The sequence below is a fragment of the Pseudorca crassidens genome, chromosome 1 (genome assembly GCF_039906515.1).
Source record: "Pseudorca crassidens isolate mPseCra1 chromosome 1, mPseCra1.hap1, whole genome shotgun sequence".
Lineage (NCBI taxonomy): Eukaryota > Metazoa > Chordata > Mammalia > Artiodactyla > Delphinidae > Pseudorca > Pseudorca crassidens.
Window position 1 is genome coordinate 120,696,157 of NC_090296.1, and position 17,452 is coordinate 120,713,608.

General features: G+C 37.5%; 1 protein-coding gene across 17 annotated transcripts in view; it reads left to right on the top strand.

Annotated features, from left to right (window-relative positions):
• NEO1 (neogenin 1) overlaps positions 1-17,452 on the top strand; it is a 241,339-nt gene that overhangs the window by 190,321 nt on the left and 33,566 nt on the right. For all 17 annotated transcript variants that reach the window (XM_067752811.1, XM_067752949.1, XM_067752918.1 and 14 more), the window contains exons 12-15: positions 5,491-5,540; positions 6,505-6,652; positions 9,553-9,663; positions 10,745-10,939. In XM_067752811.1, coding sequence (XP_067608912.1) covers positions 5,491-5,540; positions 6,505-6,652; positions 9,553-9,663; positions 10,745-10,939 — 504 coding nt within the window. The remainder of the gene's footprint in view (positions 1-5,490; positions 5,541-6,504; positions 6,653-9,552; positions 9,664-10,744; positions 10,940-17,452) is intronic.

Consider the following 17,452-nt stretch of genomic DNA (forward strand, 5'->3'; position numbering starts at 1 on the left):
GTGTTTGTTGGCAATCTGTATATCTTCTTTGGACAAATGTCTGTTTAGGTCTTCTGCCCATTTTTGGATTGGGTTGTTTATTTTTTTGATATTGAGCTGCATGAGCTGCTTGTCAATTTTGGAAATTAATCCTTTGTCAGTTGCTTCGTTTGCAAATATTTTCTCCCATTCTGAGGGTTGTCTTTTCGTCTTTTTATGGTTTCCTTTGCTGTGCAACAGCTGTAAAGTTTCATTAGGTCCCATTTGTTTATTTTTGTTTTTATTTCCATTTCTCTAGAAGATGAGTCAAAAAGGATCTTGCTGTGATTTATGTCATAGAGTGTTCTGCCTATGTTTTCCTCTAAGAGTTTGATAGTGTTTGGCCTTACATTTAGGTTTTTAATCCATTTTGAGTTTATTTTTATGTATGGTGTTAGGGAGTGTTCTAATTTCATTCTTTTACATGTACCTGTCCAGTTTTCCCAGCACGACTTATTGAAGAGGCTGTCTTTTCTCCATTGTATATTCTTGCCTCCTTTGTCAAAGATAAGGTGACCATATGTGAGTGGGTTTATCTCTGGGCTTTCCATCCTGTTCCACTGATCTATATTTCTGTTTTTGTGCCAATACCATACTGTCTTGATTACTGTAGCTTTGTAGTATATAGTCTGAAGTCAGGGAGGCTGATTCCTTGAGCTCCGTTTTTCTTTCTCAAGATTGCTTTGACTATTCGGGGTCTTTTGTGTTCCCATGCAAATTGTGAAATTGTTTGTTCTAGTTCTGTGAAAAATGGCATTGGTAGTTTGATAGGGATTGCATTGAATCTGTAGATTGCTTTGGGTAGTAGAGTCATTTTTACAGTGTTGATTCTTCCAATCCAAGAACATGGTTTATCTCTCCATATATTTGTATCATCTTTAATTTCTTTCATCAGTGTCTTATAGTTTTCTGCATACATGTCTTTTGTCTCCTTAGGTAGGTTTATTCCTAGGTGTTTTATTTTTTTTGTTGCAGTGGTAAATGGGAGTGTTTCCTTAGTTTCTCTTTCAGATTTTTCATCATTAGTGTATAGGAATGCAAGAGATTTCTGTGCATTAATTTTGTATCCTGTAACTTTACCAAATTCATTGATTAGCTCTAGTAGTTTTCTGGTGGCATTTTTAGGATTCTCTATGTATAGTATCATGTCATCTGCAAACAGTGACAGCTTTACTTCTTCTTTTCCAATGTGGATTCCTTCTGTTTCTTTTTCTTCTCTGATTGCTGTGGCTAAAGAGAAACCTTGTCTTTTTAGCAAGCCTTGTCTTTTTCCTGATCTTAGTGGATGTGGTTTCAGTTTTTCACCATTGAGAATGCCGTTGGCTGTGGGTTTGTCATATATGGCCATTATTATGTTGAGGTAAGTTCCCTCTCTGCCTACTTTCTGGAGGGTTTTTATCATAATTGGGTGTTGAGTTTTGTCAAAAGCTTTTTCTGCATCTATTGAGATGATCATATGGTTTTTCTCCTTCAATTTGTTAATGTGGTTTATCACACTGATTGATTTGAGTATATTGAAGAATCCTTGCTTTTCTGGGACAAACCCCACCTGGTCATAGTGTATGATCCTTTTAATGTGCTGTTGGATTCTGTTTGCTAGTGTTTTGTTGAGGATTTTTGCATCTATGTTCATCAGTGATATTTGCCTGTAGTTTTCTTTTTTGTGACATCTTTGTCTGGTTTTGGTATTAGGGTGATGGTGGCCTCATAGAATGAGTTTGAGAGTGTTCCTCCCCCTGCTATATTTTGGAAAAGTTTGAGAAGGATAGGTGTTAGCTCTTCTGTAAATGTTGTTAGAATTCGCCTGTGAAGCCATCTGGTCCTGGGCTTTTGTTTGTTGGAAGATTTTTAATCACAGTCTTAATTTCAGTGCTTGTGACTGGTCTGTTTATGTTTTCTATTTCTTCCTGGTTCAGTCTCGGAAGGTTGTGCTTTTCTAAGAATTTGTCCATCTCTTCCAGGTTGTCCATTTTATTGGCATATAGTTGCTTGAAGTAATCTCTCATGATCCTTTGTATTTCTGCAGTGTCAGAAATACAGTCAGTTGTTACTTCTCCTTTTTCATTTCTAATTCTATTGGTTTGAGTCTTCTCCCTTTCTTTCTTGATGAGTGTGGCTAATGGTTTATCAATTTTGTTTATCTTCTCAAAGAACCAGCTTTTAGTTTTATTGATCTTTGCTATTGTTTCCTTCATTTCTTTTTCAGTTATTTCTGATCTGATCTTATGTTTTCTTTCCTTCTAACTTTGGGGTTTTTTTGTTCTTTCTCTAATTGCTTTAGGTGTAAGTTTAGGTTGTTTGAGGTGTTTCTGGTTTCTTGAGGTAGGATTGTATTGCTATAAACTTCCCTCTTAGACCTGCTTTTGCTGCATCCCATAGGTTTTGGGTCGTTGTGTTTTCATTGTCATTTGTTTCTAGGTATTTTTTGATTTCCTCTGATTTTTTTCAGTGATCTCTTGGATATTTAGTAGTGTATTGTTTAGCCTCCATGTGTTTGTATTTTTTACAGGGTTTTTTTTCCCTGTAATTGATGTCTAGTCTCATAGCATTTTGGTCGGAAAAGATACTTGATACGATTTCAATTTTCTTAAATTTACCAAGGCTTGATTTGTGACCCAAGATATGATCTATCCTGGAGAATGTTCCATGAGCACTTGAGAAGAAAGTGTATTCTGTTGTTTTTCGATGGAATGTCCTATAAATATCAAGTCCTTCTTGTTTAATGGATCATTTAAAGGTTGTGTTTCCTAATTTTTTTTCGTTTTGGATGATCTGTCCATTGGTGAAAGTGGGGTGTTAAAGTCCCCTACTATGAATGTGTTACTGTCGATTTCCCCTTTTATGGCTGTTAGCATTTGCCTTATGTATTGAGGTGCTCCTATGTTGGGTGCATACAAATAGGTCTTTTAAATTCCTCAGGATTTTGTGACAGTTTATTTCTCACCTGTGACTGAATATTTGCTTATACCTATGACCCTAAAGCAGTCGTTTTCAAAGTACAGCCTGCCAACAAGATTGAGTTGGTCAAGACCAGCATTTTTAAAAAATGTTTTTAAAGTAGAACAGAAAATAGCAGTTTATTGCACTTAGCGTACGTATTATGTCCTGAAACTCAGCTAAATCCAAGTGTTAACAAAAATGTCTTTTTCTTAAAAATGTGTGTATATGTGTGTAGCCCTTATATATAAACAAGCGTGCCTTAGAAGCTATAGTTTGACTCCTTTAAGCCGGTAGTCAGACATCACATCACCAACAAAGGAGCAGACTGACATCATGTGATATGTTGCATCGAGAAAGATATAACTTCTCCTCTATGTTGTATCCTTGCCAAAAATGTTTAATTTAAATATGATCATGATGAAATAACTAGACATATTGAAATTGATGGATATTCTGCAAATAATTAAATAAACTGTCCTGAATTCTTAGAAAATACTAGTCTCATGAAAAAAACCAAAAAATGTAGGGGAATCGTTCTAGAATCTAGATTAAAGGAAAGTAAAGACACATGAAATAAAATAAAACATGTGTGATCTTTGATTCTGGGAGTTGAAACAGCTAAAAAGGACACTCTTGGTACAATTACTTAATGTTAGGTTGGTATAGTATCAGTCACTATTAAATATTAGCTATGTTATTAGGTATATTAGGTAATATTTTTGTGTTGATTAGATTTTTAGTGTGATCACTGTATTATCATTTTGTTGGAGAATGTTTTTGTTCTTAGGGGATACATACTGTAGTATTTAGGAGTGAAGTATCATGACGACTGTAACTGTCTCTCAGCCATCCAGAAACAATATGTAGATAGATAAACATGTTTGTGTAAATATAATGAGAGAAATAAAGCAGATGTGGCAGAATATTAACAATTGGTGAATCCAGGAAAAGAATGCATGGTGTTCATTGTATTCTTCTTGTCACTCTTTGTGCTTGCAATTTTTCAGGATAAAAAGTTGGGGAAAATAAATGCAAACTGTAGTTTGGTTAGCCAACTACATTACCCTGTTTTTTGAGGTAGGCTCTTAAATCTACCCATGAGCCACTTTTAACTGCATTAAGTGGCTTGGCATGCTGACTACAGTGCCTGTCACGGGAACTGAATGTGTCTCAGCATGGTGGTTAAGGGCAGCAGTTCGGAGTAAGATAAATCTTAGTTCCTATACCAGCTGAAACAAATACCTTGAGCAAGTTAACTCTCCTGAGCTGCATCTGTAGTTTTCTTATCTATAAAATGGGAATAATAATAGAAACTCCTTTGTAGGATTGTTTTAAGGATTAAGTAACTGTCATGTAGGAGCATGCAGCAGATCTTAGCTATGATGGTGGCAGTGGTGTTGATGATGAAGAAGAAGACAACAACAACAATTATGTTGGTGCCTTTGCAGCTAAGTCAGAGGTTCAGGGAGATGATCAGAACCATCCATGGACTTTTTTCAAAACACAGGTTCCTAAGTCCTTCTCCAGACCCTCTGTGCCTGAATCTCTTGGTTGAGGCCTGATGTACTTTGTTGTTAGCACAGGATTCAACAGCGAACAAGAAATAGTCTCTGTCCTTCAGAAGCCTGTAGCTCAGTGGGCACTTAGTTATACGCCTGGTCACCAAATGTCAGAGAATGGGAGGGAGAAATTTCCATGGATGGATTAGGAGAGAAAAGCCAAGGTTAGCATTTTGTGATGGAGAAGAAACTAATCAGGTTTACTTAAATTTTCTTTGCTTCCTATAATTACTACAGAAGAAGACACTGGAGGGTGTATGGACCATAAACTTTGAGATACCCTTGTCTTATGTTCTAATATGTGAGAAGCTAAAGTTATACAGCTGTTTTTTAACCAACGGTCCCAAACTTTTCACATCTGAATGAGTGTTCCCTGCTACGTAGTTCCCTTGGGAAGCCAGATCGTTTCTTAACTGGACTGTCATTGCTTAAACATCTCTTTGCTCTACTTGGAAACTGCCTTTAAAACCAGTTTAGGACCCCACAAGAAATCCAAGCTCATTGGTTTGTGTACATCACATTTTGGACTCATAGTGATATTACCCAGTTGATTCACTTGCCATAGTCATTAGACTTGTTTCCAGAAAATGTATCCCAAGATAAGGATATGCTACTCCCAAGAATATTCAAAAGAATACGTTAAAGATTCAGAATGTATTTGGGGTCTAGAAAAGTTTACAGTCACTATCATATCCTTGAAATAAGTACCTGACTTCCCAAAGGTACAGCCTGACTTGGATATGGGTGCGTATGTGAACGGGTCTCATTATTTTAAATGAATCAAATATGGCCCCACACCTTGTCCAGATACTTTCAACATGAGGGCACTGGCTGCTGGGTTAGACCTTCAGGTTGTATATCAGTGTTTGAGATGTGCATTTGTATAAAGACCAGCCAAGAACAGTCACATGATGGGTGATGCCTGAGTGATTGAAATTTTTTTTCTTTTCTTTTTTTTTTTCCGCCTATGCAGTTCCCAGTGCTGCTCCTCAGAATCTGTCTTTAGAAGTAAGAAATTCAAAGGTAAAACTTCATATTGCTGTTGTTCATTTTCTATTTGCCTCAGGAGGCAAACAGAGAGGGAGATTCTGCATCAAAACAATCATAATCAAGCAAAGAAATAAAGTAACATAGATATTACACTTGCCAGTTTAAAGCTGGGCTTAGAAGCCAACTCTGGTTGATTCTGTTCAACTTTACTGCCTTTCTGCTGTGCAAAAATTACTTTAGCCTTTCTTCAAGTACATTGCTATTATTATGTAAATCATGACATCCTAGATGTTAGCCATCCGGAACCTTGGTGACAGGTAGAAAGAAGTAAGTTGTTGTTTATAATACCATAGCCTGTTTAGTACTGTGAGGTGAGCCCACTGTGAATCAAAGGCAGATGTCTGTCAGATGGTTGCATTGCTGAAGCTGTCCCTCCTGGTCAAGTTCACTGTGCACTGAAGGCCATGTGTGCCTCTCAGATGCCCAGAACCCCTACTGGGCTGCATAGACAACTGAGACAGTCAGTTCTTTCAAAAAGGACTATGGGACTCCTTTTCCTTTAAGAAACAGCCAGCTGTTGATTAACAGTCCCCTCTTTGAAAAGTTTTAGACAGAAATTGTCTAATTTCACTGTTGTTACAGTGGAAGTAGAAGAGAACCTTACACCTAACAGTAGTTTACTTCCTAATCCACATGCCTCTGACCTTACGTTTTCCTTCAAAAACTTTCCTGAGACTTTTGCCCTATGTCTTCATTCTGGCAAAATAAATCAAGTGCCCAGCGTATACTGCCCACAAATACAGTCTCCCCATTTGAGCTTTGATGGTTTTAAAATTAAACACTATTTTTGAGTGATTATTAAATAACTTAGTAAAACTCTGAACACTGTTGCTTTTATGGTTCCTTCTCTTACACACTGAATTCAGAGTAATAATACATAAAACAGGACCAAGATTTGATATATTCGGTCTTTTCCCTGTAACCTTGTCTTTCCCAGAGTATTGTGATTCACTGGCAGCCACCTCCTCCAGCCACACAAAATGGGCAGATCACTGGCTACAGGGTTCGCTACCGAAAGGCCTCCCGAAAGAGCGATGTCACTGAGACTTTGGTGACTGGGACACAGCTGTCACAGCTGATTGAAGGTAAGCTGCTTGGCACATAGGCGAAAGCTAGGAGATGGTGTCTCTCTCAAACATTGAATTGTGCTAGTCTAATGACTGCTCTGGGCCGTTGACTTACACAAAGCAAAAATGGTTTAAAACAATTTGTAAGAGTTCAGTCTACTTCTGACTTGATAAAAATTAGTGGAAAACACTCTTACAGGTTCTGCCATCTCTGGTGAAATTGCATTTGAGTTTCATTGCCTTACTTGTGTTTTTCTGTGTTCTCCATGTTTTCTTTTTTGAATATATATACACACACACCCACACACACACCCACCCACCCACACACACACACACACACACACACACACACACACACACACATATAACTCTTTTGTAATCTGAAAGAAAGGTAAAACAAAGCTATATAAGCAAAGAATCCACTCAGTCTAGTTGGTAGCAGAGGCCTACAAAATGACTTCTATAACGCTGACACCACTCAGGTATATGTGGCCTGAAGCAACATTTGTGAATAGCCACAGCCATGCAATAATCTTTCTTGCTTCTACAGACATGATAAAGTTCTAGAAAATTCTGTCAAGGATAGCTCTTTTGTATAGTTCTCCCTTTGTGTGAAACAGAGCAAGTGGCACACCTGATAAAAATGAACGCTAATCCATATAATCTGAATAGGTATAGGTTTCTGAAAATTGGAGAGCCAGTGACAGTGAAAAACTGTACTCCAGTAAACCAGCAAGCTTTTCTCTGTACTCCTCACCTCATGGATGAGATTGACTTCTTTCAAAATAGGAGAAGGTGAATGTTTGTCTTCAAGGGTATCTTTCAGTCTTCTAGTTTCCTCTCATAACCCCACAGCTCTAAGCTGCAGCAGGTAAATATGGCTGTAGGGGTGTTGCTGAGAAGTCTCACCAAAGGAGCATGACAGCAAAATTGGTCACGGATGTTCTTAAAAGTCAGTCTGATTTTACTCCAGACACAGATAAATAACATTTCCCAAAGATAAGGCTTTTATTTTGTATGTTTAATAGTAGATATTTATGGTATACCAGGCACTCTTCTTGTTTCTAATAAATAAAAGTAGATACAGTCCTTGCCCATGAGGAGACTATTCGTTTTCTCAGTGGAACATTTGATGTATAAGCAGAGTACCACTTTCATCATAAAAATAGCCTTTTCTTTATCAAGAAAATTCTTGCATTTTAAAATCATATTTAGATTCATTCATTTGTTTAATAGACTTTATTGAACTTTTATTAGCAGGTACTGGCACTGAGTATACAATGATGAGCAAAAGTGGAGATCATTGTTCTCCTGAAGCATTAACTTGAAGCTGATAAGTATTGGAGAACAGTATGGGTTCCCAAGATCCTGTACTGAACAACAAATTATAGGATTTTAAGTTTTAGCCAGAAGTAATTGTTGTGTCTTCTTTTTGTACCACTTACAGCACTAAACACATTCTGCCGTGTCTTTATAATATGAATCGAGTGCCTTGGTTTTAGTCGATGAGCTCTCTAGGTTATCTTGAGGGAGAGGAGCTCAGCCTCTATACTCACGCGTCTCTCTCACTTGCACCTACTTATGTGCACTCTCTCTCTCACTTGCTCTCTCCCTCTCTTACATTCCAACTCCCCAGAGGCGAGGGAATGATAATCTGATTGGTTGAATTCTTCCAGGTCCTCAATTGAACCATGTTTGTTGTCTGTTAAAGTTACAAATGCTTGTGTAGCCCATTCTGGCACATCCTGTTCAGTGTGTGCAGGGAGGAGACAGAGAGGTAAACTGACTTGGCCCCAGCCGTTCTGCTTCTCCTCCTGTCTTGCTTCTTGCTTTCTTGTGGACAAACAGAATCAGGATGGGCCTGCAGAGGACAGAACCTCCCATCTCTCCTCTCACACCACGTGACAGGATTGATTAACTGAGCAAGGGCTCATCCTGCATCCTAGCCAACTTCTCTCTCAGTAGCTCTCTCTTTGGAGTTTCTGTACTATGTTGCTGGCCAAAGATGCTGTTATTTGAATATGGGGAAGTAGGATAATTTTTCATAACCCTTATAAGACCTATCACAATATCTAGAATCTAAGTGCTCTAAAAATGTATGCATGTGAACTGTACACTTAAAAATGACTAAGATGATAAATTTTATGTGATATGTATTTTAACAATAAAAAGAGAAAAAAATGGAAGCATGAATATATGAATAGCTGACCATATTATTGACTGTTACCCCACTTTGTAGGGTAGACTTTTACGTGTAGATCTTTGTTGCCTTTGGTACATTTGTATATCAGGTACTTTGTTAGCTGATAGTAAATATGAAACATTGCATAGTAGAGAGGCTTCATTTCTCTTTTACTTATAGTATATACTTATGGGCAATAGGCTGTTGAGAAATAGATTTCTAGGCCATATTAGATGTTTAAATTTTTTTCTACTGTGGTTATGGGGTGGCCCAGAGAACAGAGGTAAACTGGTAGGTGTTATACCTCTGCATTATTTTCTGGTCTTTGGTGTCTTTTGAGACCAACTGACTTTGTTCCTTTGTTGTAACTCTTTCATTCCTTTGGCCTCTTTTTGGCCTTGGCCTCCTTAGTAACAAAATGAAGGGATTGCATTAAGTGATCTCTAAGATGCCTTTAAGCCCTTTTAAAAGATCTGAAGTCTCCTGGGACCTTTACTCATTTTGTTTTCCTCTTGGATTTTGTGGGCTTTAGCCTCTACTTCAGAGGTAGGAGCTCCTCTGTGCTGTATTTATGTATTGCTTGTTCTGTATTAACTTTAACTGGAATGTTATCAAGATAGTAGCTTTTTATTAAGTTGGTGGATGAGATATTTGCTTTAATGAGAGATTGCTGATCTTTTGTTTTTCCAAACCTCTTGTTTCAGCCCTTTTTTTTTTTCTGTCGTTTGGGTTGCAGGTCTTGATCGGGGGACTGAATATAATTTCCGGGTGGCTGCTCTAACAATCAATGGTACAGGCCCTGCTACTGACTGGCTGTCTGCTGAAACTTTTGAAAGTGACTTAGATGGTAAGAACAGCAATCGGCAGGATTGGCACAGGCTAGGTACTAACTGAAATCAAATAAGTCAAACTGGAAAGGCACAGATTTTGGGTGTTATGTGGCTTAAATCTGTGAACTTTAGTGGATTTATACTGCTGTCATTCCTGTAATACAGCAAGTGTCCTGGAATGTTTTTTTTTTTTTTTTAAGAGAGAACCGTCCCTTTAAGCAGAACCAGCACAAGTAAAAATATACAAGTGCTTTAAGTCTGGTTTTTTACCAAGGCCGTCAAGTAGATAAATGATCTAAAATTTAAGGCTGAACCACATAAATTGTGCCTTTATTTCAGTTACAGTTTCCCTCTTCCCTTAGTCCTGGAAACCTTTCCCTTTTTCTCACTTGTTTATTCAATAACTCCATGTGGGTGTGTGTATGTACCTTTATCAGAGACAGGTGCTGCACTTAAAAGACAAAAGACCTGGGTATTTACTCTAATTCTTTGTTTACTAATTTTTAAATAGTGGTAGAAATTTATGCCTTGAAATAATGTATGTGAAAGGTACTGTAAATTGCCACCTTTTAAAGCCTCTTAGTCTCCCACCATTTAAATCAATTTGTGGTTCTAAAGTTTCATATTTTCTGACTTACCATATTACTTTGGGGAGTAAATAATTGATATCATTGCTGTAATATGATACTTGATCACCTGTTGACAGCAGGCTTCTAATTAGTTGATGTGCCTTTCTCATTCCACCTGGTAGAGTTTGGGACTCAGATGTAGGACCAAGAGGAATGGGTAACAATTGAAAGACAATTTATTTGTTTTTCTCCATTGGGAAGACATTCTTGGATCTCTTTCTCTTCCCTTCCAAATTAATACTGCAGTGTTTTGTATTTCAGGCTGTTTGAGTTTGTTTTCTTAGACTGCAGTAAAACCATGGGCCATACTTCACTGTACATACAGATTCTCTGAATTCTTGGGCAAAATGGAAAAAACTAAGCCCCAAATAATTTGGCAGAAGGCTGAACACCATTTCCCAAGCATGATGAAATATTCTAAAGGAAAGCGGCTCTGGATATCATCCTGCTTTTCTGTTTTCCTTCCCAGAAACTCGTGTCCCTGAAGTGCCTAGTTCTCTTCACGTCCGCCCACTTGTCACTAGCATCGTAGTAAGCTGGACACCTCCGGAGAATCAGAACATTGTGGTCAGAGGTTATGCCATTGGTTATGGCATTGGCAGCCCTCATGCCCAGACCATAAAAGTGGACTATAAACAGCGCTATTACACCATCGAAAATCTGGGTATGTGTGCTAAGTAGAGGAAGTAATCGCACATGTGATTTCTTTCTTTCTACCTTTTTATTGTGTAATAATTTTATTTTTACAGAAAACTTTCAAAAATAGTACAAAGAATTTTTATATATCCTTCACCCAGATTCCCCAGAGGTTAACGTTTTACCACATATGCTTTATCTGCTGTATGTACCTGTTTTTTTTTTCGCAGAACCGTTTGAGAGTAAGTTGCAGACATGATGCCCCTCTATATCCACTCATATTTACTTTTAATTTGCATTTCCTAAAAATAAGGGCATTTTCTAATATAACCACAGTGCAGTTATCAAAATGAGCAAATTGTGAAACTATCTAAAGACTTCATATTTTACTAGCTGTCTCATTAATGTCCTTTATAACAAAAGAAAAACATTGTTTTCTGTTGCAGGATCACATGTTGTATTTATTGTTTCTCATTAGTTTTCTTTTATATGTAACAGTTCCTTGTTTTTTTCTTGACTTCCATGACTATGACATTTTTGAAAAATACATATAGACCATTTATATTTTATAGAATGTTCCTCAGTTTAGACTTGTGTAATATTTCCTCATTACATTCAGCTTATGCATTTTTGGAAGGAGTGACATAGATGCATGTGTTCTTGTCAGTACATCATATCAGGAGGCACATGAGAGTCTAATGCTAGTGATGTTAACTTTAACCACTTGGTTAAAATGGTATCTTCCACATTCTCTACTATAAGGTTATTATTTTTTTCCTTCATAATTAAAAAGTACCTTGTAGGGGAGGTACCTTGAATCTTTGTAAATATCTTGTTTCTTGTCCAACTTTTACTCACTAGTTTTAGAATCTTTAGTTAACAGTTATTACTGTGGTGTTTCCCAAGTGGTGATTTCCTAATTCCATTATTTCTTCTACATTTATTAGCATGCTTTGATAAGAAAGAGCTTTCCTTCTCTTCATAGTGAAAGAGCGGCCAATGGGAGTCTCTTTATGACTAGTTTCTCTGTCTGTTTGACATCTCCTATCTTTCTTTGAGCACTTTCTTTCTTTTTGACACAGTACGATGTTACAGGCTTATCTGGTATTTTCCTAGCCTTTGCCCTTGAATCAGCTATTTCTCCTGATTTTTTATAAATGATATTTAGAAACCAGTATCTGAGCACTATACATGCTCATTGTTACTGGGGTAGAAATCCTGAGGAATCTATTAAAAAGGCTACTAAAACTATAACTGGGTTTAAAAGGTCACAAGATACAAAGTCAATATATAGAAACAGTTGTATTTCCACATACTAACAATAAGCAATTGGAAATTGGAATTAAAATAACAATACCACCTTCAACAGAGGAATGGTTAAAAAAGTTGAGGTACATATATACAATGAAATATTAACCATAAAAAAGAACAAAGTAATGCCATTTGCAGCAACATGGATGGGCTTAGAGATTGTCATAGTAAAGTCAGACAGAGAAAGACAAATATCATATGATATTGCTTATATGTGGAATCCAAAAAGAGGGGTACAAATGAACTTATCTACAAAACAGAAATAGAGTTACAGATGTAGAAAATAAACTTACGGTTACCAGGGGGTAAGGGGGAGGAGAGATAAATTGGTAGAGTGGGATTGACATGTACACACTACTATATATAACATAGATAACTAATAAGGACCTGCTGTGCAGCACAAGAGACTCTACTCAATACTCTGTAATGGCCTATATGGGAAAAGAATCAAAAAAAGAGTGGATATATATGTATAACAGATTGACTTTGCTGTACACCTGAAACTAACACAACATTGTAAATAACTATACTCCAGTAAAAATTTTTAAAAATAGCAATACCACTTAATAGCATCAAAAATATGAAGTACTTAGGAATAAACTTTATATATATATAAAGATTTGTGCACTGAAGAGTGGAAAATGATGGCTGAGAGAAATTAAAGAAGACTTAAATAAATGGAGATACCATGTTCATGGATTGGAAAACAGTATATTACAATGACAGTCCTCTCCAGTGCAATCCCAAGTAAAATCCCAGTAGACTTTTTTCTAGACGTTGATAAACTTATTCTAAAATTTACATGAAAAATCAAAAGAGCTGGAATAGCCAAACATTTTTGAAAAAGAAGAATAAAGTTTAGAAGACCCACACTACATGATTTCAGGATTTATTATAAAGCTACAGTAACCGAGACATTTTGATAGTGTTTATGTAAAAGGTAGGTGAAACAGGATAGAGTCCACAGATAGATCCATACGTATATGGTCAATTGATTTTTGACAAAAATACTGAGATAATTCAGTGGGAAGAGGATAGTCTTTTCAACAAAAGGTGTGGGAATAATTGGATATCTGTATGAGAAAGAAAAAAGAACCTTCATTGACCCTTATCTCATACCATACACAAAAACAGATCTAAATACAACAGTTAAAACTATAAAACTTCTAGTAGAAAACAGAAAAAAAATCTTCATGACTTTGGGGTAGCAAGGATCTCTTAGGATGCAAAAAAGCACAAATTAAAAATAAAAAATTAATAAATCAGGCTTCCTCAAGATTTAAAACTTCTCCTTGGAAAGACACCAGTAAGATGAAAAGTCTCTGAGCCAGAGACTAGAAGAAAATACTCATCATTCAAGTACCTGACAAAGAATTTCAGTCTAGAAGATGTAAAAACAAACAAGCAAACAAAAAAAAGCACCTCTAACAACTCAATAAGAAGATAACAATCCAATAAAAAAGTAGGCAAAAGATTTGGATGGACAGTACACCAAAGAATATGATCTATGAGTGGACAATAAGCACATGAAAAGATTCTCAGCTTCATTAATCATCAGAGAAATGCAAATAAAGCCACGATGGAATATCACTACACAACCTCTAGAATTGCTAAAATTTAATAGACTGATAATACCAGATATCAGCAAGGATATAGAACTGGAACTCACGGTTGCTGATGGGAATATCAGATGGTACAACCACTTTAGAAAACAGTTTGGAGGTTTCTTAAAACGTTGACCATACAACCCAACATTCCCACTCATAGATTGTTAACCAAGAGAAATAAAGACACATATCTACACATAGACTTCTACACAGATGTTCATGATATATTTATTTATAATAATCTAAAGGGGGTAAACAAGTAAATGGTAAATTATACTATATCCATACAGTAGAATACTACTCAGCAATTTGAAGAAATAGGCTATGGATACACACAACAAAACAAATCTCACAAACATTATGCTGAGCAAAAGAAGCCAAACACAAGAGAATACATGTTGTGTTATATTTTTATGAAATTACAGAAGGGACAGCACTTATTTATAGTGACACAGCAAGATGAGTGGTTGCCTGGAAATTGGGGTGGTGGAAATTTACTGCAAGGGGCATAAGGGAATTATTTGGAGTGTTGGAAATATTCTCTATCTTGATTGTGGTCATGATTACACAGGTGTATATATTTATCAAAATTAAAAGTATACATTTAAATTGGTACATTTTAGTTCGTACTAATTATGCCTCAAAGTTGAATTACAAAGCCAAAATTTTGAGATATAGTTAATATTTTATAATAGAAAATGAATTGATTTGGGTAGATATAATTACTTTTCCAAATTGGATTATATCATTATTGAGATCTTTCTTTGAAAGACTTGCCTTTTAATTCAGAATCTTCCCTGACCAACTTTTTTGTTCACATCATTTCTTTGTAAATATCTTTCCTAAGGACAATTTTAGGTGTCCAACAAATTACTTACCTTCATCTTTTCTGGTAGAAAATAAGCAGCAATCTAATGCTTTATTCAGAAACAGAGTAGCCTTTCTCTTTTTCCTTTCAAGAAGAAACAGCACAGTTAACCTAGGAAGTGTTCCCCACACGAACAGTCTTATAAGGCAATTGTAGGAGAGCAGAAGAATAGGATAGGATAAAAATATCTCTGTGGTGACCCACTCCTACTGTTTCCTTTATGAAGCTACTGAAATGAAAATCCTCTGCAGTGCAAGCAGTACGTGGTCTTTGAATTTCAGGTGCGTTCAGTCTAATCGGAGAAGAAATGTAAAACACAGGAAACAATGAGATGAGTTGAAGTCAAGTATGTTCAGAGAAGGAAAAGGTGGTACGGCACAGTAGAGCAGCCAGGGGAGAAGCTTGACCTGTACTTGAAAGACTGAGTCAGAACAGAGTGGTTGAAAAGAAGAGATGAGAAGGAGCACTGCATGTGCTGAAAACAGTAAACAGATTTTATTAGTTAAGAGAGTGTACATTGAGAAGTAGCAAAAAATTAATTTTGCGTAAAGTAAAATAAGCTTGCTATATTTATCATCACAGATAGAGCTAAGATGCATATAATATTGAACAAAAGTCAGCAGTTGAGAAATACTTTTAGGAATTCATTTATTCACACAAGAGCTCTCTCCTGAGCTTCAGATCCATATAAACATCTGCTTGATGGGTATTTGCACTGGGATATGTCCCATAATCTATCATAATTTAATCAAAATTAAAATCAGTATCGGGCTTCCCTGGTGGCGCAGTGGTTGAGAGTCCGCCTGCCGATGCAGGGGACACGGGTTCGTGCCCCGGTCTGGGAGGATCCCACATGCTGCGGAGCGGCTGGGCCCGTGAGCCATGGCCGCTGAGCCTGCGCGTCCGGAGCCTGTGCTCCGCAACGGGAGAGGCCACAACAGTGAGAGGCCTGCGTACCACAAAAAAAAAAAAAAAATTAGTATCTTCTCCTGCAAACTTTCAATCAGCAAATACCCCAGACCCTGTGCTAGAGACAGAGCAAAGAATCAAACAGACATGATCCCTATTATTAGAAATGATACAATTTCTAAATAATTGAAATTGTTTAGAGTGCTGAGGAAGAGAAATGAGGTGCCACAGGCTATGGAACTAGAGAGGCTAATCCAGTCTGGGAAGAGCCCTTTCAGATGAATAGGCATTGTCTAAGTAAAGAAGGGTGGCATGTGTCCCTAGCGTAAGGGACAGCTGCACATGTTGCAGCCCAGTAGTAAGAGACCACATAGTGCTCAGTGAACTGAGAGATAGCCAGTAAAGATGGAGCCCAGTGAGCAAGGCAGAGTGGTGAGAGGCAAGTAGGTATAATCAGCAAGGCTTGATCATTTGTGTAGGGGAGGAGGGAGAGGTCTTAATGACTCCCAGCTTTCTGACTGGAGCAGCAGGGTGCATAGTCATACCATTTATGAACTCTAGGGAAAACTGGAGCAGCTGAAGGAGCAGGGAAAGGGGAGAGAGAGAGATTTGAGACATCCAAGTGGAAATCCAGATAGACAGTTGAACTTAGAGGTCTGGTGCTCAGAAGAAAAGTCAGGACTAGTTTGCACTTGATGGCACATACATGCTAATCCAACCAAGGAAATAAATGAAAGCACATCGGGAGAGAGTGAAGAGTAGGAATAGAAGGGGACCTAGAATCAAGTCTGGAAAATGTGTATCGTAGTTGCTCTGCCTCTGTCCCCAATCTCAGTGAATGACATCACCTTCCACCATGTTGCCCATATCAGCACCCTTTCCTGCCAGTCAAGTACTAAGTCTCATTGATTCCATTTGTTGTCACTTCTTTCTAACATTGGAAGACCAGGTGCCTTTATATATTGCTCACTGGTATCTAGAGGATGGGCCACCAAGCAGCTTTTAAAGTAATGCAGGACACTTGAGGTGTGGCCACTTTGGAAATCTACCCAACTTTGCCAGAAGTGAGTGTTATGGGTCAGCTTCTCCCCCTGCAACACTTCAGTGGAGCCCAAGTCTTCATTTCTGAAGCTAGACTTTTGAAGTACCCATACTAAACCTTGTCTGGATCAGGAATGTGATAAAGTAGACTCTTCCTGATTTGCCTTAGCCAGTAGGAGAATAAATACTATTCCAACTATTTAATACCTCTCTTTTTCACCAAGTCTGACTAGCAGCATTTTATATGATCACCTGGAGAAGTGTTTCTTTCAGTCTTACACTTCCTGCAGCACCACCTCCTAGCTGGTTGAAATTCTGGGCCATGTCTTTTCCAACCAAGAAGTCTGCATGAAGGCTGGATTAAGTTGGCATTCCTGGATTTGGAGGCACTCCAGAGAGTTAAGGATCTTCAGCAGTTACTGAGTTAACAGTTTATCTCCTACTTGTCTAGCTTGGCTGTTCCAGTTGCTGTCCTCCTGAGAAGGAAAGGGGTTTGTTTAATTCTAAGCTCCACCTATGGGCTTCCAGCACATGAAAATCTTATTTATTCATTTTAATCCAAGCTCTTCACTATACAATAACATCACTAAACCATTGATTAGCTGAAGCCAAGAGAGGATTCAGGAACAGTCAACCTGACTCCTGGGACTAATTCCAGGAAGTTTATCCCAGCCAGTTTTTCTATATACTCTGTATGCTGCCATCTCCATACCTCCCCACCCCCAGAAGAATCCCACATAAAAAATTTAAAAATCTTTCCTGGCTTTTTTTGCAATTAAGATTATGCATCGTCACCCGTGAATTT